This window comes from Eptesicus fuscus, chromosome 1 (assembly GCF_027574615.1).
Source record: "Eptesicus fuscus isolate TK198812 chromosome 1, DD_ASM_mEF_20220401, whole genome shotgun sequence".
Lineage (NCBI taxonomy): Eukaryota > Metazoa > Chordata > Mammalia > Chiroptera > Vespertilionidae > Eptesicus > Eptesicus fuscus.
Window position 1 is genome coordinate 4,754,819 of NC_072473.1, and position 27,258 is coordinate 4,782,076.

Here is a 27,258-nt window from a genome sequence, read left to right on the forward strand (position 1 = left end):
AATAAATGAGTAATTGTTAACATAATAGAACATTTTTATAAAAATTAGTATTTTTTATTGAACATTAACTTACCAGACACTGAATAACTGCACAGATGAATAAGCATAATGCAAATAAACCTATTTTTCTTGTTCTCTGAAAGCAAAATATTTCCAGTTGTGCACACCTAACAAGTCAGTCCAAGACTAATGACGTGGCCATTGGCTGCTAAAATATTCGCTGCTGGTATTGGTGGGGAGAAATGGTGCGCCTGCGCTTAAGGCGCATAAGGGAAATGAATGCAACACGATTATAGTCATCAGTCATTAGTGAACGTTGTAGTTCGTTATTAGTAATTATGTGTAACAGGATATTGTAAAAATTAAGTTGCAAAATTTTTATTAAAACGTTTCTTACATACTGTTATATTGGCTGGGCCGCAAAATATTCATTGTGTGTTGCGTGCAGTCCGCGGGCCGCGAGTTTGACATGCTTGCTCTAAACCCTTTTAGAGGTTAGGTCAAAACTATTTTGTTAGCCAGGCCCATGTCACTCAGTGGTTTGCTTCTTGGTCAGGGCACATGCCTGGGTTGTGAGCTTGATCCCCAGTAGGGGGCGTGCAGGAGGCAGCCGATTGATGTTTCTCTCTCCTCATTGATGTTTCTCTCTCCCTCTCCCTTCCTCTCTGAAATCAGTAAAGACAGATTTTTTATATATTTTTAATATATTTTATTGATTTTTTACAGAGAGGAGGGGAGAGGGATAGAGAGCTAGAAACATCGATCAGCTGCCTCCTACACACCTCCAACTGGGGATGTGCCTGCAACCAAGGTACATGCCCTTGACCGGAATCGAATCTGGGGCCCTTCAGTCCGCAGGCCGACGCTCTAGCCACTGAGCCAAACCGGTTAGGGCAAGACAGATTAAAAAAAAAAAAAAAGAGTAAGCAAGATTCTATATAGAAAAGTACAAAGCATGATACCTGCCACAAAATATTCACGTAGTCAGCTGGGATACAGCCCACAGTTGTGAGAAGCGTCTCAGAAGAAATGGGCAGGAGTCCGTTGCAATGATGCTTTTCTTCCTTTCGTTCTTCTTTTGCAGCCACAGGACGAAGTCTTCAGGCTGGCCACCTCCCTCGGGGACCTGGGGCTTGAACCAGGTTCCGCCCTATGGATGGGAGATGACGGCGAACCGGGATGGCCGGGACTGCTTCATCAGGTAGGCAGCATAGACGACCTAACAGCAAGGTCTCTGGCTCTTGGGTGTCTCTGTTTGACCCTCTACTCAGGAGAATTAACAGACTTCAATTAGGGACCCATAGGCATTGGGAGGCCCTGACATAAACAGCTTGGTTCCCTGTGTTCTGTGTATCTTGTGACATGGCTTTGCTTTGTTCTTGGACAAGCACCATCTTAAAGTGACAGTTCCCCATAGGGCATGGTCACCGTGGGCCAGAACCGAAGTTTTTCTTCCTAAATCCCAGGCCAGCTGGACTCATTGTCTGAGGCGACCACAGAAGTTGGCCATGAGGACTATCATTGAGAATGCTTTCTAGAAATAGTCAGGACCGAAATGGAACTGCCTCACCTATTACTCGAAAAGTCGGCTCAAAGGATTGTGCCCATAATGAATTGGGTCGTACATTTCTCACGGTGATCTTGTTACCAGGAAACCCCCAGCTGGGCTCCGGCTGCCTGTCGCTGTGTCCAATCACGATGGCAGGGTTGAGTCATATAAGGCATTTATTGAGAAGGCCAGCCCACCAGGACAGGGTGTCTTACAGCAAGGTGCCGGGGACAGGATGATAAAAGGGAATGGGCTGGGGTGCTGCGTGCAGGCCTGGGGGTCTGCAGACGTCAGCTATTGTCCTTAGTCATCAGGCGATGAGATGATGTGGACGAGATGATGTTCTGACTGCTGGTGGGTCGGCCTGACCACGCTCATCTGTTCTGCTTGCTGGATTCACCGCTGAGTCACCTCCCCAGTCGCTTCGCACAGGCCTTGAAAAGGAAACTTAAGAAAAACTTAACTCCCTATTCACTTATCAGAAACTTAACCCCCTACTCACATAAGTCTATGTGTTCTAAGATTTAAAACAATACGATTACTTTTCAGGTTAATTCAGGTGCTCTATCTATTAGATTATAAGTCCCCCTTATCAATATTGGGTAAGATTTTGGATTGTTGTGGAAGCTCCTATTTTTAATTCTGGTAAAATATATATAACATAAAATTTGCCGTTTTTAGTTGTACCAATTAATGCCATTAAGTACGTTCACAATGTTTTGCAACCATTGCCAGTATCCATTTCTAGAACTTTTTCTTACCATGCCCAACAGAAACTCTGTACCCGTTAAACCAGCGGTCGCCAACCTTTTGGACCTCACGGACCACCAGTAGTTCGCACACCACTGGTTGGCGACCACTACATTAAACAATAACTTCCTATTCCCCCTCTCTTACCCTCGTAAACTCTATTCTACTTTCTGTCTCTATGAATCTGTCTATTCTAGATACTCACCTAAGTGAAATCATATAGTGTTTGTCCTTTTGTGTCTGGCTTATTCCACTCAGCATATTATCCTCAAGGTTCATCCATGCTGTAGCACATATCAGAATTTCATTTCTTTTCAAAAATTAATAATATCCCCTTGTATGGCTATATACCACATTTGTTTATCTATTCATCTGCCAATAGATCATTGGGGCTCTTGTGAACAGTGCTTCTATAGACACCGGTGTACAAGTTTCTGTTTGTGTCCCTGTTTTCCACTTTCTTGGGGATCTAGTTGGGAGCGGAATTGCTGGATCATATGGCAATTCAGCATTTACCTTTCTGAGGACCCGCTACACATTTCCACAGCGCTCTGATGGTTTGCAGTTGTATGAGAATACTTATATAACACTTCTCTCAAAACAGCAGCGGCCCGCTCTGCTTTCTTCTCCAACCTAAGTGAAATTCTTAATTATGAGAAATTAGTGACTTTGATTTGCAATCCGAAAGCACAGTTTGCCCTGGTCTAATACAATGGAGCAGAGATTGGTGGCCAAGGTGAACAAATCTTTCACACCGCGGGGTGCATTGTTTTATGGAGTGACCGGCGAACACAGGTTCATCATGAGAAGTGGGGAATCATTTTTATAAGAATTAAAATACCTGCCAAGATTGGGGATTTGATCTCTTGGGCGTCCCGCACCTTCATGTTTGGATTGTTGGAACATAGCTAGGGAAACGATCACATGTTTCCCAGTCTCTGCACCTCCAATCTCTTCCCTTCCTAGAATTGTTGTGGCGGGGAGAGAATGCCCCTCTTCAAAGTACAGTTGGGGGCTGAAGGGCTTGCCTCCTGGGTCCCTCCTGGGAAATTCAGGTTGCCCTTGAACATGACCCACTGCAGGGCGCCCTCATGTTGCTAGAAAGATATTTTTATACTGCATTGTGCCATCTATTCTGTAACATGGTTACGGGTTTATATAATAGACTCAGTTGTGGTGGCCTGGATACTTTGATTCGAAACAGTAAAAATTTCTGGCAAAAAAATAAAATTTTCAAAAAACATGGATCATGAACTTATGAAGGTGTAGCTCAGACTTCTCCACTTACAGTGGGTTTTTCTTTTTCTCGGGTAGATTTGCGTTCTAGGCTATTTGATCCATAGATTAAAACCAAGACTAGTCCTGGTGTCATTTAAACATGTACAGTGGCCTAACGCCAGCTGTTGAATGTGTAACAGCCAATCATCAAACGGTAAGTTTTAGAACCAGGTTATCAATGTCACTTTTCCAAATCTGTGGGGTTTTTTGTTTTTGTTTTTTACTTGAAAAGTAAATTTTCACAATCCTCAGAGACACTGTTTTAACCCTTTGCACTCGCTTGCTTTTTTCTCGATTCCTTTATTCTAATGCTAACCGTGTCGAGTCACACTCGACATCTGAGTGCAAAAGGTTAACATGTCAAGAACAGCAGTACCTTAGCCTGGCTCATGTTGCTCAGTGGGGATCGCCAACCTATGAACCAGGAAGGAAGTCAAGGTCTGATTCCAGGTCAGGGCGCATGCCCAGGTTGCAGGCTCAATCCCCAATAGGGGGCGTGCAGGAGGCAGCCGATCCATGATTCTCTCTCATCATTGATGTTTCTATCCCTCTCCATCTCCCTTCCTCTCTGTGAAGTCAATAAAAACATATATATATATATTTTTAAATGTGGCTACTAGTGTATTTAAAATCACCTGTTTGCCTTGCATTATTAAAAAACACACACCACAGTAGTACTTTGGAAATTATTTGTACTTTCCTCGTCACTAATGAGTTTTACAAATAATGAGAATCATTCTGATTTGTTTTTTCTTACCTACTGAGTAATGTCCATTATAAAGAGATACTCTAATTACCTGAGTTTCTGGGGAGCCCCAGTTTGCAGTGTGGAGTCTGTCTCTACTCATTAGTTGTAGAAGTTAAATGAACAACTTGAAAGTGAATCCATGGCTAGTAATTAGCACCTTTGCATTTAATTTTTCACTCTTTCACATCGTCTCTTTGAAAGAGACTAAATGTCTTCTTTTTTTTTTTTCTTTTCTTTTTTTTCTTAAATATATTTTTCTCTTTCCTCTCTCTAAACTCAATTTAAAAAAAACATCCTCTGGTGAGGATTTTAAAAAGTCATGTAACTCAAACATTTACTGACTCTTACTTTTAAAACAGGTAAATGCTAAATACTAAATAAATGAATATTACTAAGTTTCTAAGATAGAATAATTTTATTGATTAACAGTGGAACTTTCCCAGCTCAATAAAACCCACACAGTTTGTGTGAATTCCTGATATGATGAAAATCCCAAAGTTAATCGATGATCAGTCCTCTTTTTATCATTATTGACTTTAGAGACAGAAAGGAAGAGGGGGGGTGGAGAGAGAGAGATTTGCTGTTCCACTTATTGATGCATCCATTGGTTGATTATTGTACATGCTCTGACCAGGGATCGAACCTGCAACCTTGGAATATCAGGACGATGCTCTAACTACTCAGCTGTCTGGCCAGGGCCTAGATGATTGATCGTAATCCAGAAGTAGCTCTCTATTCTTTGTATGTAAAAAAAAACAAAACACCAACAAAACCAAGTTTGTTTGGAGAGATGAAAAACCAATGATGCCAAAATGACTGTTAGTTGTTCTTGCATTCATGGTGGTTGATGGGTACTACACAAATATTTCTGCTGAGCACGGCTACTAATATGTATAATAATTATAGAATAGAGAGCATCCTGTGTTATTTCTTTTCCATTCTTTAGTTAAATGGAATGACAACATGTTTGTCTGTGGGGGTGGGGAGAGTTAATGCAAAAATAATATGCTTCCTAAGTTTGGGGGTTTGATGTTTGTAGATGGAGGCAAATGTTAAAACAAGGAAAATATTAAAACACTAGCTGGCAAGATTGATTCTGAGGAGGTGAGCTGGAGTCTGTGGAGAGGCATGGCGTGGGGGAGATTTCCATGTTCTACGTTTTCGAGGCTGCTGTTCTCCTTTTGTAACCCGCTGGTTTTCTGCCCCCCTTCATCCCGTGAGCTTATGAAAGTAGCCCTGCGTGCGTATTGGACAAGACACACTGTTCTCTTCTTCTGCCCGCAATTCCCATGGTGGGCAATTAAACAGGGTCGGGATCTTCTTAATGCAGAATTCAATTCTGAAACCTGAATAGTGGAGATTAGTAATGAGCCGTGGAAACTTCCACTTGATCCTCCAATATCGACTTAGCCCAACTGGGGAGGAGCTTAGCCCTTCCGATCCGCCAGTCAGTTCTGGGGTGAATACGCAGTATATTTTGGGCCCATCCATCTCTAGGACGGCCTAACCCGAAAAGAGGCAAGCCCCCCTTTGTGTTCATCACAGCAGAAGACAGTCAAGTCAGGGTGGCAGGATTCTGTCATCATGGAAATGAGAAATGGTGCCTGGCCAGTGTGGCTCAGTGGTAGAGCATGGAACCAAGAGGTCACTGTTTGATTCCAGGTCAGGGCACATGCCCAGGTTCAGGCTCGATCCCCAGTAGGGGGCATGCAGGAGGCAGCCGACCCATGATTCTCTCATCATTGATGTTTCTATCTCTTTCTCCCTCTCCCTTCCTCTCTGAAATGAATGAAAATCTACATAATCCTACCTAATAATAGACAAATATGCAAATTGACCATACCTCCGACACACCCACAAGCCACGCCCACCATCCAATCAGCAAGTATGCAAATTAACCCAACCAAGATGGCTACAGCCACAGAGAGCAAGGTTTCCTAGGTAACAGAGGAAGCTAAGCTTTCCGCCTGCCCTTGCCAGGCCTAAGCCTCCACTCAAGCTACAAAGTTTCAATTATAGAAGGTAAACAAATTCAAACAGAAATGGCAGCAGAATGGAGCTTGAGAGAGCAGGCCAGGGTTTCCCCCGGCAACAGGGGAAGCAAAGCTTTCCAAACACCCTGGCCGGGCCCAGGCCTCCACTTAAGGCAACAAAGTTTCAATTATAACCCCAATAGAAATGGCTGCCGGCCGTGGAGGGAGCCCCAGGCTTGGCTCTGCTCCAGGCTACAAAGTTTCAATTGTAGAAGGAAAATAAATTCCAGATACCAGGGCCTCCACTTGGGTTGCCAGGAGGCATGGCTGGCCTGCAAACCACCACAGGCCCCTCGCTCAGGCCGCCCCACGCCCCAAGGGAACCCCACCCTGATCAAGGGACACCCTTCAGGGCAAACCAGCTGGCCCCCACCCCTGTACCAGGCCTCTATCCTATCTAATAAAAGAGTAATATGCAGATTGATCATCACTGCAACACACAATATAGCTTCCCCCATGTGGTCAAAGATCCTGCCCCCATGTGGACACAAGATGGCCACCACAAGATGGCCAGCAGGAGAGGGCAGTTGGGAGGCACCCGGCCTGCAAGGGAGGCAGTTGAGAAGGACCAGGCCTGCAAGGGAGGGCAGTTGGAGGTGATCAACCCTGCAGGAGACGGCAGTTAGGAGTGACCAGGCCGGCAGAGGAGGGAAGTTGGGGGCAAACAGGCTGGCAGCAGAGTGGTTAGGGGCAATCAGGAAGGCAGGCAGGCAAGCAGTTGGGAGCCAGCAGTCCTGGATTGTGAGAGGGATGTCCAACTGCCCGTTGGATGTCTGACTGCCCGTTGGGGATGTCTGATCCCCAACGGGATCGGGCCTAAATGGGCAGTTGGACCATCCCTCGAGGGGTCCCAGATTGGAGAGGGTACAGGCTGGGCTGTGGGACAGCCCCTCTCCATGCATGAATTTCCTGCACCGGGCCTCTAGTCCTATATAATAAAAGGCTAATATGCAAATTGTCCCCTCGACCAGGAGTTCGACCAGCAGGCAGGCCGGCCAACCTCCCTTGTCCCCTCCCCCTGGCCAGGCTGGCCGGACCCCACCCATGCACTAATTCATGCACCTGGCCTCTAATATATATATATATATATACTGAATGGCCAGATTATTATGCGTTCAGAGATCATAATATACACTGAGTGTATATTTTAAAAGAAATGCCAAAGCCTTACCTCATCTGTATGTGTGATTCTCAAAGTATTCCCTCTAAGCTCTGCCCAGTCTAATTCAAGTGTCCCAAAGAGGGAAGAAGCAGTTGATTATCTTCAAACATTGTTTTGTAATTCTAGGGCTATTCTTCAGTATTTTTTCTCGATCTTTACCCCAAGATTTCATAAGAAGTCTCACTGTTACTCTGCGGATGAGACCCTCAGTCTCTTACTCTGTGATATTTCTTCTTGAACTTTTCCTTCTCTAAATGTTTTGTAAAGAGTCAAGAAGGGTTCCATTATAAAGATGGCTGTGGGTATCGTGGCTGCATCCACTGCTTGTAACAGTCTCCTATTTGAAGCAGATGTCAATTTCCTACTTTGTCGAGCCTACATTTTTAATGCACATCCGACAAAAGACAAATGAATCTGAGAGATTACACAAGTTGTTACCCTTTGTTTGTGGTAATAAAATGCACATCTTTCTGGAAATTAACTGTTCTGCCAATAAAAGAAATGAGAGAGATCTAATTGAGGTAGATTGCTCTATTATTTTGTTAGGTTTTAAATATCCAGAGTTAAAAGCTGGCTCATTTATTGACAGACAGACAGACAGATAGAAAGAATTGGCATTATATTAAAGAAGAGGCCATTTGCCTCACTTTTGTGATTTGGGGAAGAATTCTTAAATAAAATATATCGCTTGCAGTGCACACAATGAATTCTGCATAAACTGCAGATAATTGCCTAATGGCGAGAGCAAATGCCATTTAGTGAAATGAGTTCCTTAGGATGCGAGCATCCAGTCAAGAGGAGGAAGGGAGATTGTCATTTTGGAAATGCAGGAACAAAGTAAGCGCGATCGTGTCGTTGCTTGAAATGAGAGGTAATCACGTGTCAACGTGAAAGCAGAGCATTAGGGGCTGTGTCTCCCCTTCCTTGGAGCAGATTTGTTTTCTGGCGCTTCTGACAAAGCTCCTAGCCGCTGAGTTCATCATCCCTGCTCCTAGCGGGAAGGGAAGTGTGCAGAGCTGATGGGAAGGCTGTTAAAGGTAGGCTGGGCAATGACACTGTCATTCCAGCTCTCTCTTGGCACGTGACACCGAGCTGTGTGCTGAGCAGACTTGTCCCTTATCAGAGGCTCTTGCCTTGTCCTGTGCATTTGTTCTGGAAACTTTGCTGCTTGCCCGGCTGACATGGCTCAGTCCTTGAGCGTCCACCAGGAACCAGGAGGTCATGGTTCTATTCCGGTCAAGGGCACATGCCCTGGTTGCAGGCTCGATCCCCAGTGTGGGGCGCCTAGGAGGCAGCCGATCCATGATTCTCTCTCCTCATTGATGTTTCTCTCTCTCTCCCTCTTCCTTCCTCTCTGAAATCAATAAAAAATTTTATTTTTTTTTAATAAAGGAACTTTGCTGATGTTCTTAATCTGGCCATCACTCTAGGAGAAGTCCCTCCAACACGTGGCTTGCTGGTCCGCAGGCCCAGGTCTCTGAAGGGACTGTCATTTCTGCAGTTTCCTGGGCCACTTGACAACATGACAACACTTTTGGGTGGAGCTGGGAACACCTGCTGCACAGAAGTGTGGTTTCTTCTCCTGACCTCTCCGTGGCCCCGCGGGATGTGCACGAAGTGGGTCACAGAGTCCTCTGGGGGTCACACGGACAGCCCGCCTGTGAGGAGGAGAGGCACCTGGGTGAGCAGGTTGCCGTCACAGCCTGTACTGGAAAGGCTGGCTCGGGGCAGCCTGCCACCCTCCGTTCCCCTGCGTGGCCTTTGGATCGCCTCCTCCCGGACTGAGCCAACCCTTGCAGAGAGCAATTTTGATGTCATCGCCCGAAGCTGGGGCACAGGCGGGACACTGTGGCCTGTGCCAAGTGCCAAGTGGGGGGGGGGGAGGGTGTTGCTGCCAAGTGAATTGGCTGAACTTAAGAGGACATGGGATCACCTCTGTGGCAGGTGTCTGTCCATTGGTGTCTGCGCTCCCATCGAGCAGGGGAGGAGGGCTGGGGACAGAGGGCTTTGCCGTGGCCCACCAGCGGGGTGGGCTAGAGCAGTTCCCTGCCAAGCCCTTGTCCTCTAGCTCCTCTCAAAGCTTGAGTGAGCCCTAGCCGATTTGGCTCAGTGGATAGAGCATCGGCCTCAGGACTGAAAGGTCCCAGGTTCGATTCCTGGTCAGGGCACAAGCCCGGGTTGTGGGCTCGATCCCCAGTAGGGGGTGTGCAGGAGGCAGCCGATCCATGATTCTCTCTCATCATCGGTGTTTCTATCTCTCTCTCCCTCTCCCTTCCTCTCTGGAATCAATAACAATATATTTTAAAAAACAAGGTCAAATGAGACCCCGTTATCAATAGCCAATTTCTGGGCCACAGCCTCTTCAGTGGCAAGGGTGCTGGGAGATGGCAGTCCTCTGTGTGCCGGTGGGCACTGGTCACTCAGAGTCGAGAGAAGCCATGTCACATCGTGAGCCGGGTTTGGGGACAGTACAAACTGGGAAGGCTGTGAGAAACTCCCCCAGAAGGCTCTTTGCTTCTTAAAGGACCGCTGCTCAGTCTGCGGGGCGGCCTACCTCATTTTCAAGGCCCCACTGCAAAATGGGAATGCAGGCCTCTCGTTCTAAAGCAGGATAGAGGTGCTGATAAAGCTACTCAAATGGAAATATTTTCCCTGTCCAGCCATGGTCCTTGGCGCCAACCCACAGGAATCCCCGATTTGGGGCGCGATGGAGAGAGTAACTTTATTCAGTGTCAACCTCTCAGTTGTGATACAGCAGGGCCCTGAGTGAGCACAGCCTGTCTGTGAGGGGTCCTGGGGCCATGCCCCGCTCTGGGCCACTCTGGGTCGCTCTGGGCCTCTGTGCTCTGGAGCGACTCCATCAGTGTTTCAGCTCAGCCAGGGAGATGTCTTCTGTCTTCAATGGACAGGGAACCTGGGCTCTCCCAGCCAGAGGCCAGGGAGCTGGCTTATATGGACAGAAGTCTCCGCCCCTGGTCCCTGATTGGTCAGAGCCACTCTGACTGGTGGTAGCTGCGCAGCTCCAATTGGATGGAGAAAGCCTCAATCCTATTGGCTGAAATAGGGCCCCAGGCCCGCCTTTATAAGCCTGGCTCAGCCAGCAGGTGCACATGCAGCAGACAATGCAGTGCAGGCTGCTCCCTGACATGCAGTTTGTGGGAGAGGGCCCTGTATGGAAATGGCTGCCAGGCTGTTTGCTTTATAACATTTGAGCCCACTTAGCCACCAGGAGCCCTTCGGAGGGGGTGTCTTCTAGTCTCAAGGTTCACTGCCCTTTCTTCTGTCAACATGGCCTACTCTTACATTTGCTATTTGATGCCATGCTAAGCAAAGAAAAACTAGAATTTGAAGCTGTTCGCATGAATTTTACTGCTCGTTCGTATATGGCACAGGGAGAGTTTTAGATGTAAATATGGGCATTTTACTCGCATGAGGGAGGAATCACTGAAATTACACAATTGCACTTCACAGCTCATACAGGTGCATGTATTTCATGCGATCCAGAGAAGTAAAATGCGGCACTAAACTAACTCAGTAGTTTTTGCTGTACGTCTGTAACTCTCCCAACCCCTCCCTGTGGCTTGCTGATGAGTCAAGAAGAACTGAAAGGAAAAGGAATGGTTGGCCTTTTCTTCTTTCTTCTTCTCTCATCACTTTCAGTGGAAGCGGGTGGCCAATGGGTCCGGGCTGTCTGTCACTACTTGAGCCAGTTCAGCAGAGACAGGATTGAATCATATGAGCGTTTATTCCAATCCTGCGGGCAGGATAGGGGAGCAGCAGGTCAGCCACAAACATCTGCTCTGCCCCCATAGGCCAGCTGCTTCTATTGGGTAGAAGGACACAGATTACATGGGAAAGTAAGAATTACAGGCAGGGGAAGGAGGCAAAGTATAATGGCTACAAGTTACAGGCAGTGCGGGCTGGGGGCAGTAGGGGCGGTAGGGGGGTGTCATAGAAGACGGGTGCCTTCGGGCACCCCCAGGACGACATTGTTTCAGCAACCAGGTTGTCCATCTGCCAAACATGTCGAACTCGCGGCTTGTTTATAAACGAGGCATGTGGCCCGCCAGCCGAGAGTTTGACATGCTGGAAGACTGCATTAAGATGTTCGCGCCCATGTCCCAGGGCGTACAACTCCCAGCCAGGTTCCAATGTGCTTTCTCTGATCGGAACAGACCCATCGCGGTGAGCAGAGCAGGACTGCCACTTCTTCTCGTCATCGCTGGTCCCCACTATTTGATTTCTGCCCCTAACAGTCACACAGGTAAGAAAGGACGTGACGACGTGACAGCGTTTCTTAGAGGCTACATCTCTCCCACACGGATTCGGACTCCGCGCTCACCTCCCAGCCTCACCTCTTGCGTTTTTGTAAAGCTTTTCTCATGTGGCCCAGCAAAGGGGAGAGCTCGCCTCTAGCTCCCGACTCCCTAGGAAGGCAACTGCCATGCCCCCCAGAAGGGTTACCTGCTCTTTGCCCTCCCCCGGGCCTTCATTTGCCAGGCCAGGCCAGTAACGTTTTCTGTGAGAAAATCACAGAGGAAATATTTTCAGATCTGGAGGCAGTGGGAACTCAGTGGAGATTTAGCACTACGCAGCTCTGCCATTGCAGTATGAAAGCCGCCATTAGAAATTCGTAAACAAATGGGCATGGTTGTGTGTTGGGAACACTTTGTTTTATTTTATTTATTTATTTATTTATTTATTTATTTATTTATTTATAGATTTATAGATTTATTTATGTATTTATTTATCTTAATTCTCACCCAAGGATATTTTCCCATTGATTTTTATAAAGCGTGTGAGAGAGGGAGGAGGGGGGGGAGAGAGAGAGGTAGAGATTGAGTGAGACAGAGAGACATCAATGTGAGAGAGACACATCCATCAGTTGCCTCGCGCACACACCCCGATCGGGGCTGGGGGTCAAATCTGCAACTGAGGTACATGCCCTTGACCGGAATCAAACCTGGGACCCTTCCGTCCCAAGGCCGACGCTCTATCCACTGAGCCACACCGGCCAGGGCCCCAGTTCATTTTTGCTGATGTTCTGCTCCAGGTTGTTGCCTTGGTTTCCATGACAGCAGCCCCTTCGCTGGAGGTTGCTTGTCATGTCTCCTCAGCTGGTTGTTCTTTTGAGTTCAACATTTATACTTCAGATTCCCCCATTGCCAAGCACACATTTCTACTTAGAATCCCCAACAAAGACACAGGGTCAGCCCGCCCGCAGTGGCTCAGTGGTTGAGCGTGGATCTATGAACCAGGAGGTCATGGTTCAATTCCCAGTCATGTCACATGCCCGGGTTGCGGGCTCTATCCCTAATGTGGGGCGTGCAGGACACAGCCGATCAATGATTCTCTCTCATCATTGATATTTCTCTCTCCCTCTCTCCCTCTCCCTTCCTCTGTGAAATCAACAAAAAATATATTTTAAAAAAAGAAACAAGGTTCATGAATTTCAGTATGCTGATAGCATTTGGTTTATGACCAAATATTGCTGGCAACTCATGACTGTTCTAATAGACGAGATAAAGGAGATCGTCAGGGATTGGTTTGCACTGCGCAGAGTATTGTCTGGCCAATAGCAGGTGATTAATAAATATTTGCTGAGTAAATATTGAGATATATTTATGCCGGGTAGATGGATGGATGGATTAATGGATGAAGAATAGACTCTTTTCTGAATCATTTTATTCAGTAAGTTGTTACTACAGATGCTGATACACAAGTCATTGAGTGAAAATGATTTCTCTTTAACTTGCTGATGAAAAATTCACTCCAAAATGCATACTGTAATGAAGCTAAATTGGCAATAATGTGATTGCCGTGTATCCCAGCAGTACGTGTCATAGAATCAGAAAGCACAGAAATTTGATGTAAGAACACTTAAGCTCTTGTCCATACAAAGAGTGTAATGGTGGGCAATCATTTGGATACCATGGGCCTCACTTTTCTCATTATAAAGTAACTAGTAGCCCTGCGCACGAATCTGTGTGCCAGTAGGTCGCTGTTGCCCTCCTGTAGCTCTCTGCCTGCTGCCCGCCCCCCAGTAGCTCTCCCCTTATAGCTTGCTGCCCTGCCCCCTCCTGGAGCTCTCCCGCTGCCCGCTTGTAGTTTGCTGCCCGCTTGTAGTTTGCTGCCCCACCCTCCTGAAGATCCTTGATCTGGTCGTTATGTGGTCAGTCGTTCCACCTCAGGGCGTAACGGATAATTAGCATATTTCTCTCTTATTATATAGGATGTGTTTAGACTCGAAAACTCTATCAGTTGGCTATTTTGTGAGTTACAAGCAATGGAAAATTCTTAACCAGTTTAATTAAATCATAAAAGGAATTTCTTGCCTCGAGGATCCTAAGGGCACATGACAAGTACAAATGATATGATAGCCCAGGTGACATTCTGGAACAGATAAAGGACACTAGGTAATGTCTAAGGATATTTGAATAAACTATGGACTTTAGTTACTAATCCTGTAGCCATACTGGCTCATTAATTATGACAAATAGTAACTGATGCTGACGTAAAATATTAACAATAGGGGATAGTGGCTGACAGATGTATAGGAACTCTCCATAGTCTTTAGAACTTGTTTCATAATTCTAAAAGTGTTCTACAATAAATTTACATATAAAAAATGCAAAAAGGAAGCTTTAAGCCATTACTCCCCCACAGAGAAACTGAGTCAATACATGGACCAATGTGCTTTTGTGAAAACTCTAGAGACCAATTGAGAAATGACAGCCCCCAGACCAATGTAAGAGGAAGAAGGAATTCCAGCAAAGGGGGAGGGGCATCTATTCTTGCTCCTCCCCCTGGTCTGACCTGGCGTGTTGCAACCATGAGGAAACCTCCCACCCTGAGGATTTTTCCTCAGATCAGAAACTAAGCGTGGATCATGCATCCCAAGTTCTGGCTCATCTGAGGAACCCATGTCTGTCTGTCTGTCTTGGAATGCTGACGGAGCTGTTGATCTCATGTAGAAGCTCCTGAAAGCAGCTGCGATCACCATGGCATGTTAGAGCTGTGGCTCCTTGGTCACATTCCAGGGTGGACAAGAGATTATGGGCTTCTGAAGAGTAGGAACAAGCTACTTAATGAATTGAAAATAACTAAAGCCACACAAACAAGCCTAAAGAACGCACATCCTCAGAAAAGGTTTGAAAAGTCCTAGAATTTCGAGATGGGCTGGGCAGTCAAGGCTTTTCCTGAACAAAACCAGTCCATAAAGGCTGGGAGAGCCCAGCTGGAGTGGCTCAATGGTTGAGCGTTGACCCCTGAACTAGGTAGTCACAGTTCAATTCCTGGTCAGGGCACATGTCTGGGTTGCAGGCTTGATCCCCAATAAGGGGCGTGCCAGAGGCAGCCAATCAATGATCCTCTCTCACCACTGATGTTTCCATCTTTCTCCCCTTCTCCCTTCTTCTCTGAAATCAATAAAAACATAGATATTTTTTAAAAGATTGGTAGGTATTTTTTAAAGTAATGTACATAATAATTCAAGAAGTTCGAATAACTGCAACCAAGATATATCCCAAAAGACCCACACTGAGACACATTATCATCACACTGTCAAAAGGCAAAGGCAAAGAGAAAATCTTAAAAGCAGCCAGAGGAAAAACTCATCATAAAAAAAGGGAGCTTTCATCAGATTCCGCACATGTCTCAGCAGAAGCAGTGTCTGCTAGCAAGAGTGGGATGATAAAGTCAAAACGCTAAACAGAAGTCGTAACCAAGAATACTGTTTCCAGAAAAACTGTACTTCAAAATCCAAGGAGCAATTCTAAGATAAACCAAAGTTGAGGGATTCATTATTAGTAGACGCAAGAAATTCTAAGAGGAGTTCTTCAAGGTGAAAGCAATAGATGCTAGGTTAACACAAAGCCAAATGAATTACCCAGTTCTCCAGTAGAGATGAATACATGGACAAATATAGAAACCTATATTAATAGTAATATTGGTGCCTAAATTCCTTTCGATTCCTACAGGCCGTGCTATTGCAATGATTTTCACTTTCTCTCAAAACTGTTTTCTTTTTTATCTTCTTCCAGAGAGCCAGCCAAAGTCTCTTCTTGCAGGAACTTAAGTTTCCTTGACTTGTTCCTTCCTCTGCTCCTTATTATTCCGCTCTCCTCCACCCCGCTCTGCCCAGGATCACCCTCTGAGCCTGAAGATCTTTAAACCCACATTTTGAATAATGACTCCAATCATTTACATAATGGAACTCCGACCAACGGCTGGAAAATAAAGAAATTTTAAGAAATAGATCATTCTGCCCTAGCCAGTTGGCTCAGTGGATAGAGCATTGGCCCTTGGACTGAAGGGCCCCGGGTTGGATTCCGGTCAAGGGCACGTACTTAGGTTGCAAGCTCAATCCCAGGCCCTGGCTGGGGCTCGTGTGGGAGGCAGCCAATGGATGTCTCTCTCTCACATCAATGTTTCTCTCTTTCTCTCTGTCTCTCCCCTTTCCTTCCATTCTCTTTAAAGATCAATGGGAAAATATCCTCGGGTGAGGATTAACACTCTTTTAGTTTAGATTACCCATGTTCTTTCCCACACTTGATTGTTGTATCCCATATGGTTGCATTTGTAGGAAAATGACCTCCAAATTATGTTATGTGATATTTTATTCCTGTGGAATAAAAGCTAAGGGGCAGGGAAGTGTGGTGTTTGAGTGTCAGCTCTGGATCTAGGCTGCCCGGAGTTGAAGCTTTTGTATCTCTTCCCAGTTACATGATGGTGGGCATGATGCTTACCCTTTGTGTAGCTTGCCCCCCTAATTTATAAAATGGGCAGAATAGTAGCACCTACTCCGTGGAATTGTAAGAGCGTGAAATGACTTGTGCACGTGAATTGCTAAGAACAGAAAGTTTCATTCGCATTATAGCACATATCAGTACTTCATTCCTTGTCATGATTTAATACCACTCAATTGCATGGATATATGACATTTCATGTATCTGTTCATCAGATGGTGGTGTTACAGAAAACCGAAGAAGAACCAAGCAATACTTAGAGAGATGGAGTTACATTTATTATGCGCAGGTCCAGAGGAAAATGTCTCTCAAATTCTGGGCCCCAACATGTAAGAATTCTCCCTATTTATATGAGTTTACCTTCTTTGTCTCCCAAATATGGGGTGTTTCCGGCCCCTTTTGCAAGTTCTTTAAGAGCCCCTATGTGCTGGGGCCTTGAGACCTCAACCAGAGGCCTGGCCTGGCGCCAGCACTGATAACCTTGTCTGGGGAAGGTTTAATGGCCTCTCTGAAGTGGGAGTAGTCTTAGCAAGCAAGAATTTACAGAAGCCAAATAGCAGGGTTAAAGTTTCAAACAGCAGTTTTTATATAAGATGGATGTTTCAATTGGCGTTTAAGTTGTTTCCACTGCTTGAACTTTCATGCAAAAATCTTTGCCTGTGAGCAAATGATTATATTCCTCTTGGGTAGACACTTAGGGGTGGAATTGTTGAATCATATTGTTTCACTCTTAAAGAAACTGACAACTGTTTCCCGTTTTACATTCCCGCCAGCAATGTATGAATGTGCCAATTTCTCCACATTGTCACCAACACTTGTGATTACGTGTCTTTTGATTCGAGCCATCCTAGTGGGTCTGAAGTGCTCTCTCACTGTGCTTTTGATTTGAATTTCCCTGATGGCAAATGATATTGGCGTTCGTTCCTTATGCTTCTTGACCATCTGCATGTCTTCTCTGGCTAAATAGCTATTCAAATGCTTTGCCCATTTTTCAACGGGGTCATTTATCTTCTTATTCATAAGTGGGAAGAGTCCTTTTTATATTCTGGCTGAAACATCTCCTGCGATTTCCTGAAATATGCGGTGGTGCATTTTGTCCCCATCCTGAGAGTCCTCAGGGGAGGGCGTTTACAGCTGGTGGCCCTTAAAGTGCCTCCTCACAGAAGCAGCATGATGAGCCATTCCCAGGGGCACGTGGCCCTCTGCGGGGGGGGGGGGGGGCTGCTGGGGTGGCTTCCTGGGGGTGGGGTGTGAGGATTCATCAAAGCGCACTTTCTGTCAGTCTCCCAACAGCCAGAACTAGGTGTGCAGCAAGGCCTGGGTCTGACCGCCGTCATCTGACCTGAATTTTCATTTTAAGTTCCTTCCGTCCTCACGTTTGCTCCTGAAATCCAGAGCAGCCAGAGCCTATAATGAGATCTTTCTTTGCTGTAGTCTTCTTTTTTGAAAAAATATATTTTGATTGATCTCAGAGAGGAAGGGAGAGGGAGAGAGAGAGAAACATCAATGATGAGAGAGAATCATGGATCCGCTGCCTCCTGCACGCCCCCTACTGGGAATCGAACCTGCAACCTGGGCATGTGCCCTTGACTGGAATCGAACCCGGGACCCTTCAGTCCACAGGCCGACGCTCTATCCACTGAGCCAAACCAGCCAGGGCGCACCTCTGTTTTTAAGAGACTTAATTGATGGGTAACAGGAAGGTTTTCAATTTCTAGAAGGAAGTTGTCGTGGGAGAAAACAGTCTGATTTTCCACTAAGCCAAAAAGATTTCTTATGCTTTAAGAAATTATCTTGTCACCCGAAGGTGTAGCTCAGTGGTTGAGCATTGACCTATGAAGCAGGAGGTCCTGGTTCGATTTCTGGTGGGGGCACCCCTTTGCAGGCTGGATCCCCAGTAGGAGTCAGCCCATCCATGATTCTCTCTCATCACTGATGTTTCTCTCTCTCTCCCTCTTCCTTCCTCCCTGAAATCAATAAAAAATGCATTTTACAAAATGTTGTTGTCTTGTACATCAGCCTGCCGATCACCCAGGAATCACTCGCAGATGGCACTTAGTAAATTGTGCGTCTTTCATAACACGCTTGGCTGTATGTCACTGCTGCCGCTGAGAGTCCTCGGAGTGGCAATCCTAGAATTCGAACGCAAAAAAAATAAGGAAGAAAATGTTTTCTTCTTATCTACAGTCTGCCTCCATCTGCAACCCCCGGTCAACACCAGGGGTTATCGGGTATCCAAGATCAAATTTCAGAAGGCTGGGGGGAACTAGTCCCGCGGTCCTTGAAAATAATGGTCTTAGCTCATCCTTTTCTCTCTTAAACTGTGAACGCATAATCGGTGCATCTCTTGGGGGATAAATATTGGTTGAGTAACTACGAAGGTCCCACGTACCTCATGGTGCTTAATTAAAGCTGCTACTGACTTTCCCCTTGCTGGAAAATGACATGCTAGAGGCATCTTTCTGGCTAAGTCTGCCCCTGGAGAACTCGGTGAAGGTGTTCCCACTTATGTTGCCTGGTATTTAGCCTCATTTCTTCCTCCGTTAATTTGCATTTCTGTTTATTTTATTGGCCCTGCTTCTGTCGCTGTAAATGATCCTTGCTAATCCTTCGGGCTCAGGGCTGGCGATATTAATTGGCTCTTACCCAACATCAGAGATCCGAGTTAAAGGGGGTTTGTTAGTGTGTTACTTTGTTTTTTTGTTTCTGATCTTCCTTCTTCATGAAGCCCAAGAAAATCACCTTGGCCTTGGAATCTGGGTGTGTGTTTTTCTATTGTTGGTCAGCTGGTTGATTTTGCTTTGCATTTCTGAGACCTCCTCCACTCCTGAGAAAAATCCTTCTCCCATTTTAACCATTCCCTGTATGGCAATCAGATGTAGACCAGAGACTAATTTGCATTGAGTCAATGTACTTGAAATACCCATGCAAAGGTTAGTCTCTAACTCCCTGGAACTCACCCACCAGGAGGCATGCGATATATTCATTTATTCTGCCATGATTGGGATTTTTTCCGAGGTATTAGATGACCCTTCTCGAATTTTCGTTCCGGTGGTATTTTAAAAAATAAGAAATCTCTTTAGCTTAGTAGGGAAATGGAATGTTTTCTTATGTTATCATTTCTAATGTTTTAAAACCTTTATGTTGTTACCCATCAACCTATCAGGCAATGGGAATTCATTGGGAAATTGCCATATGCCAAATGGTGTGTTAGGTGCCTTGAGAAATAGATAAAACTGCAAAATGCGGATGTTGTTTCTTTCTTTTTTTAAAAAAATATATTATTGATTTTTACAGAGAGGAAGAAAGAGAGATAGAGAGAAACATCGATGAGAGAGAAACATCGATCAGCTGCCTCTTGCACACCCCCTACTGGGGATGTGCCAGCAACCAAGGAACATGCCCTTGACCAGAACCGAACCTGGGAACTTACAGTCCGTAGGCTGACACTCTATCCACTGAACCAAACCGGTTTTGGCCGGATGTTGTTTCAAGGAGCTTTTTTTCCCCCTTTAATTTAGTGGGTGACATTGGTCAACATGATCATATAGGTTCCAGGTGTGCGTGTCTATGTTACAAGATCTGTATATTGCACGTGTGCCCACCCCCCAGAGTCAAATCTTCTGTCATTCAAGGAGCTTCATTTCGTTCATCTGTTCGTTTATTTCATCATTCAACTAATGCTTACTGAACACCCAGTGTGTGCCAGACACAAAAACTGGTTGAGGCAAAATAAACAGGACAAGTATACCTCAGGGAAGTCCCGTTGGAGATCAGAGACAGGACAAAACCTCTCAGAGGTAGGAGCTGGCACAGCCAGATTCCAGTTTCCCTCACAGGAGTCAGTCTTCTGGAGGCTTCTTTCACCTCTAATGTGATGGCAAAGCCTCCCTGACCTCACCCAGCCAGCACTGGGCTCCTCACATTGGAAGCACTTGTCAGAGTGAGAAGAAAGATGGCCGCATTGCTAAATGGAAGACTCCTCTTTGAAGGATCCTAACCTTTGTGGCAAGGGAGCATCCTTGACAGCATAGATGTGCTGTGTATAAAAATGTAGCACCAGAAGTCCTGAAATAAATCTCACTTTCCAAAGACTTTTTCACATTTTACCCAGCATCCAGGATCATACATAACTATTCCTTAGTCATTCTTATTTAGCAGCCCACCAGATGGGTTCTCTCATTGTATTCCTCATCTACTGCTGCAATAGCAAACTACCCCACAACTTTGTGGCTTGAACAGCACATAGCTGTTATGTCACAGTTTCTATGGCTCAGCCATTTGGGCAGGAGTAAGGTGGGTTCCCTGCCCCAGAGTCTCTCACAAGGTTGCAATGGAAGGGTTGGCAGGGTCCGGGGCCTCATTGGGAAGCTAGACTGGGGAAGGATTCCTGCCCCCCACATTTGAGGGACTGAGGGTCTTGGTGTTGGTCTGAGGCTGTTTTCAGTTCCTTGCCATGTAGGCCTCCCTGAAGTGAGCAGAGCTGCTCATGTCATCAAAACATACAACCCAAGCCTGGCCAGCATGGCTCAGTGGCTGAGCTTCGACCTATGAACCAGGAGGTCACGGTTTGATTCCCGGTCAGGGCACATGCCCGGGTTGTGGGCTGGATCCCTATGGTGCGCTGTGCAGGAGGCAGCCGATCCATGATTCTCTGTCATCATTGATGTCTCTCTCTCTCTCTCTCTCTCTCTCTCTCTCTCTCTCTCTCTCTCTCCCTTCCCCCTTCCTCTCTGAAATCAATACAAATATATTTTAAAAACATAAAAACATGCAACCCATGAAGGCCACAGAGACAATCTGCTAGCAAGATGGAAAGCATAATGTTACAGCCTAATAGAAAAGCAATATCTCCTCACCGTTAACATGGTCAATTAGGGAGCAGCAGGTGGCTCAAAGGGAGAAGATTGCACAAGGCAGTGAAATACGAGGAGGTGGGGATCATTGGGGGCCATCTTAGAAGCTGGATGGATAAATATATTGTTCAGCAAACATTTATCAATCATCCAGCAGGTTTTCACTAGGGTGCAACTGTGATCATAAGTATCCCTTGTCCTCAAGGGCCTCACAGTCAGCTTGGGGACACAAGCATGTCAACCTCGAACTCGATTTTTAAAAATTATATTTGTATTGATTTCAGAGAGGAAGGGAGAGGGAGAGGGAGAGAGAACATCAATGATGAGAGAGAATCATTGATTGGCTGCCTCCTGCACACCCCCTGATAGGGATCGGGCCCACAATCCAGACATGTGCCCTTGACCAAAATTGAACCCGGATCCTTCAGTCCGCAAGCCAACGCTCTAGCCACTGAGCAAAACTGGCTAGGGCTGGAACTCGCATTTTTAACATGGCAAGTCTTACATTAGAGTCAGATTCAAAATCCAGTGAGAATATGGAAAAGAGGGATGTCTTTGTTCATGGTGGAACCCTCAATGGAAATGTCATTTGCTCTCACAGTTGAAAATGAATATAATGTCACTTCTACTGTGGAACTTTCTCTGGTGCTCCTGTTTTTCCCCAATGAGATTCCCAGAAGAGGTGACATTTGAGATGGCTCTTAACAAACGAAGTGAGTAGGAATGGCTTTGGAAGTATAAAACACAGCATAATGAAAGGGACAGAGACATGGCACAGTGTGACACACTCCAGGAGCAATGGAACTACAATATCGCTAGAATGTTGGGGTTGTCATCTGGGATGGAGAATTGTTACAGCAAGAAATGAGTCTAGAAAGGTGAATAGGAGTCATATTAGGAAAAGAAGCTTGAATGCTATACTATGGAGCTCAGGCTTGACTATACACTGAGTGGCCAGATTATTATGCTCTCTGAACGCATAATAATCTGGCTACTTAGTGTATATCCTATATAATAAAAGGCTAATATGCAAATTGTCCCCTCGACCAGGAGTTCGACCAGCAGGCAGGCCGGCCAACCGCCCATGTCACCTCCCCCTGGCCAGGCTGGCTGGACCCCACCCATGCACGAATTCATGCACCGGGCCTCTAATATATAAATATATATATATATATATATATATATATATATATATTTGAGTGGCCAGATTATTATGTGTTCATTGATCCTAATAATCTGGCCACTCAGTGTATAGGAAGCAGAGGGCCCCAAAGGTTTCTAATTAATAGAATAATGTAGTGAAAGGAACTGTCGAAGCAGGATAGAGCATTTGCTGGAGATACCTGATAGGAGGCAGAGATAATGTTGCAGGGAGTGTTGATAATGATGTAAAGAAGCTATAGGACCAAGAAGGCCATGGAGATGGACTGTTCAAACTCAGCAGATGTTTTAGGACTAGAATTGACAGGATTATCAGATTCATGCATGGATGTAGAGGCTATTGTGCTGAGTGAAATAAGGCAGACAGAGAAAGACAAATGCCATGTGATTTCACTTATACGTGGAATCTAAACAAGATGAACAAACAAAACAGAAACAAACCCATAGATATAGAGTTCAAACTGATGGTTGGCAGATGGATGGGGACTGGGTGAAAATGATAAAGGGCTTAAGAAGTACAAATGGGAAGTTACAAAATAGTCATGCGTATGTTAGGTGCAGCATAGGGATATAGTCAATAATCCTATATAATAAAACCCTAATATGCAAATCAACTGAACGGCAGAACGACCGGTCGCTATGACGTGCACTGACCACCAGGGGGGCAGCTCCTGCGTTGAGCATCTGCCCCCCTGGTGGTCAGTGCACTCCCACAGGGGGAGCACTGCTCAGCCAGAAGCTGGGCTCATGGTTGGCGAGCACAGGGGCAGTGGCAGGAGCCTCTCTTGACTCCACTGCCGGCAGGCGGTAAGAAGCAAGGGGTCCCAGACTGCAAGAGCCCTGGACTGTGAGAGGAATGTCTGACTGCCAGCTTAGGCCTGATCAGGCAGACATCACCCGAGGGGTCCCAGACTGCGAGAGGGTGCAGGCCAGGCTGAGGGATCCCCCACCTCCCAAGTGCACGAATTTCGTGCACCAGGCCTCTAGTATTGTAATAATTATGTATGGGGCCAGGTTGGTACTAGACTTATTGGGACGATCACTTTGTAAATTGTGTGCCTATCCACTATTCTGTACGCCTAAAACTAATATAATATTGAATGTGAACTGTAATTGAAAAATAAAAAATTTAAAGAATGAAAAAAGAGTTATGTGAAATGAAGGCAGCATATGGAAGAGCCAAGGATTTCTCTGGAAATTTTATACCAAAACAATAATAGCTTCTTAAAAGAGGGAGCATATCTTATTTGACTTGCAGATGGCATGGAGTAACCTCAATATTTTAATGATGCCTGGTACTTGCTGGTTGGTACTCAATGGCTAGACAGGTGAGTGGAAGGCTGATGGATGGATGGGTACATGGGTGGATGACTGTGTGGATAGTGATGTTAAACTTTCAAGGAAATACAGGAGAGAAATCAGTGTTGGGGATGGAGAGAATGGGTAGGAGGAGGCAATAGGACCCTGGAAACTGTTAAGAGAGCAAGTAGAAAATTAACCCAGGTTTAGTCTGGGTAATCCATGGCGTTGATAGTTTTCATCAGCCATGTATTATTCCTTCTGCTTCAGCACGTTTTAAGAAAGAGTAGTTTCTCTAGAGAACAGAACTCTGTGCAAATCATATCACCATATTGGAAACTATCGCATTTCTTCCTCAGCACTTTATACTAACACACTATGCAAAGCACTATGGGACTGGCCACTGCCGCTGTTTAGCAGCTCTTCAATTTCAGTAAGGGACATGGGAATACTGAAAATATTTTCCAAAAACTCAATCAAAAGTTCCTTCCTTCCATACCCTACCCCAAGCTCGCCTTTAACTTCCCATCAATAGTATGATCATTCCTCTCAGCAATTCTCATGTGTCTTGGACGTCAGATTTCCCGAATCAGTGCTTCTCCAGCTGGAAAGTGTACCACCTGGAAATCCAGTGAAAGTGCGGGTTCTGCTTTTGAAGTCCAGGGTGGGGCCCGAGAGATTCTCTTTCTCACAACTTCCAGGCAGTTCTGCTGCCGCTGCTCCGTGGACCGCGCTGTGAATGGCAAGGCCGTGAAGGTATTCAATGTTGGTGACTTGGCTGACATCACTGTTGTTGTTGACACAGTTAGGTTGTCAGCTGCCTGTCAATCCAACATTTCATTTACCTTCTGTTCTTGGGCACAACCTCCCTGGGCAATTCTTTATTATCTCTCCCTTCCCTGCTGCCTCCAGCTCCTCTGACTTCATAATACTATTGAGGGTAGCCCCCGTGTGCCGTCTTCTTCCTCCTGCCGATCTCTAATGAAGCTATCAACGCTGGCCTCCTCACTCCCCCTGCGTTCCCCCACCATCTCGCAGCTTAATGTTTTGTTTACGGACCTTCGATGTAGTCATTAGTCTCTTGTTCCTTGAAGTCTTTGAACATCCACAAACAATCAGGGTTCAGTGGTCAGCCATGAAGTCCCGTTTTGGAGTATGAATTTGGGATCCGATCATTTTTGCCGTGTGGGGAAGGTCAGCATTGTGTGCAAACAAACAAATGAGGAAGGCAGCCGGCCTGGGTCACGGGGGAATGTTGGCTTAGCTTGAAACAAGGCAGCTGGAGCGGAACCCTTCTACTAAATGATTGCATGACCTTGATCTAAGCGCTTAGCCTACCTGAGCCAGTGTTCTGTCAGCTGTAAAATAGTACATTACATTTAAATGATCGCTATGGTCTATTAAAATCAATTATGCAGAGGCGGGTCTAGCCTTATGTCTTCATTATGTGTCTGAACTAGAAAAGAGGTTCCTAACCCGAGGTTCATGGATCTCCAAGAACTCTGGCTAGAATTCAGAGCCTGTGAACCTTCATTGGATGGATGGTGTGGCATTCCATTCCTGCTTTCACTCATTCCTCACTGGCGGTGAACATTTTCTTCCATCAGGAGTATAAACAACGGACTGGCGTAGTATTTGCAGTGCCTGGTCACCTAAAAATCACAAAGATCGTTTGTTTATGTCACATTATTATTTTTGTACATATCATTTCTTTCTCTTTTTTAAAAAATATATTTTATTGATTTTTTTTTATAGAGAGGAAGGGAGAGGGATAGAGAGTTAGAAACATCGATGAGAGAGACACATCGATCAGCTGCCTCCTGCACACCCCCTACTGGGGATGTGCCTGCAACCAAGGTACATGCCCTTGACCGGAATCGAACCTGGGACCTTTTAGTCCACAGGCCGACGCTCTACCCACTGAGCCAAACCGGTTAGGACCATATCATTTGTTTTTGAAAAAATATATTTTTTTATTGATTTCAGAGAGAAAGGGAGAGGGAGAGGGATAGAAACATCAATGATGAGAGAAAATCATGGATCGGCTGCCTCCTGCACGCCCCACACTGGGAATCGAACCCGCAACCTGGGTATGTGCCCTGATCGGGAATCGAACTGTGACCTCCTGGTTCATAGGTCGACACTCAACCACTGAGCCATGCCGGTCAGGGAATATCAAAATATCCTGATGCTCACCACTAGTGCCAAGTGTTGGTGCTTCTTAGACCCTCAACTGCATCTTCTCATTGAACATGCAATGAAGAAGTACATCTGTTACTGTAGGCCTGCGCTTGTCAGTAGGGAAAGATTTCACCCCAGGGACCATTTGACAGGGTATTTTTAAAATTTTTTAAATTCCTAATATGCACATAAATTTATTTACATTTCAACTAAACATGAAAAGACTAGACCAGTCGCTCCATGATATAGTTCATCTGGGAGTTACAATTATCATCTTAATGGGCCCAATTCTCTTTACTCTTCCTGGCCATACAACAGCAAATCTGCGCCGATGCCTTAACCAAGAGCTAGTCATTCAGTGGTTTTGAGTCTCTCGTTTATTTCTGTTCTCAATTCTTGAGCTTCGTAGGCTTGAGAGATGCCCGGGCCCTCTCAGGAAGGCGAATGCGGTGTCAGGTACTGAGATGCCTTTTGAGCAACGGTCACAGCTGGGTGTTGAAACTGGCATAGACATCCAACTGGTTGTTCCCATCCCAGCTGCCATTTCATCAGATGAAATCGGGATGTTGCATTGCCATCATGTCGGAGATTTTGTATAACCAGCAATTTCAGCCAGGGACTCAGCAGATCCTTCTCAGGAACCTTCTAATGGGGTGTCCTAACCCTATACGCCCAGCTGCTGTTGGTGAGCCTACAGCTTTATAGGAGTGTGGGCATGTACCCTAGCTTTCCGGAGTTGAAATATATAGACACTGAGTGGCCAGATTATGATGATCTCTGAACGCATAATAATCTGGCCACTCAATGTGTATCCTATATAATAAAAGGCTAATATGCAAATTGTCCCCTCTACCAGGAGTTCGACCAGCAGGCAGGCCGGCCAACCCCCCATGTCCCCTCCCCCTGGCCAGGCTGGCCAGACCCCACCCATGCACGAATTCATGCACCGGGCCTCTAATCCTCTAATATATATATATATATATATATATATATATATATATATATATACACACACACACACACACATATACACACACACACTGAGTGGCCAGATTGTTACGCATTCAGAGATCATAATAATCTGGCCACTCAGTGTGTATCCTATATAATAAAAGGCTAATATGCAAATTGTCACCTCGACCAGGAGTTTGACCAGCAGGCAGGCCGGCCAACCGCCCATGACCCCCCCTCCCTGGCCAGGCTGGCCCCCACCCATGCCCGAATTCATACATTCAGAGATCATAATAATCTGACCACTCAGTGTGTGTATATATATATATATAAAACCTAATTTTTCTTTGCCTCCCAAAACACTGCAGATTGCACCCATATTAATCACGGGATTGGATTTTGCAGTTTTGCTTCTATATTAATATAAATGTCCTTTCTGTGTAAATTTAAGATTCTCGAACGTGGCAAAAATATTGCTTCTTTTTTATTCTCAGGACCCCCCATGTCCTTGGATCGTTCAATCTGATGCTGCAAGTTCTTTAG

General features: G+C 45.6%; 1 protein-coding gene across 1 annotated transcript in view; it reads left to right on the plus strand.

Annotated features, from left to right (window-relative positions):
* The first annotated feature begins 1,148 nt into the window (after positions 1–1,148).
* Positions 1,149–27,258, plus strand: part of FRMPD4 (FERM and PDZ domain containing 4) — a 192,595-nt gene continuing 166,485 nt past the window's right edge. Inside the window, exon 1 of the mRNA XM_054715456.1 lies at positions 1,149–1,201. Within this exon, the coding sequence (XP_054571431.1) occupies positions 1,164–1,201 (38 nt within the window). The 5' untranslated portion in view covers positions 1,149–1,163. The remainder of the gene's footprint in view (positions 1,202–27,258) is intronic.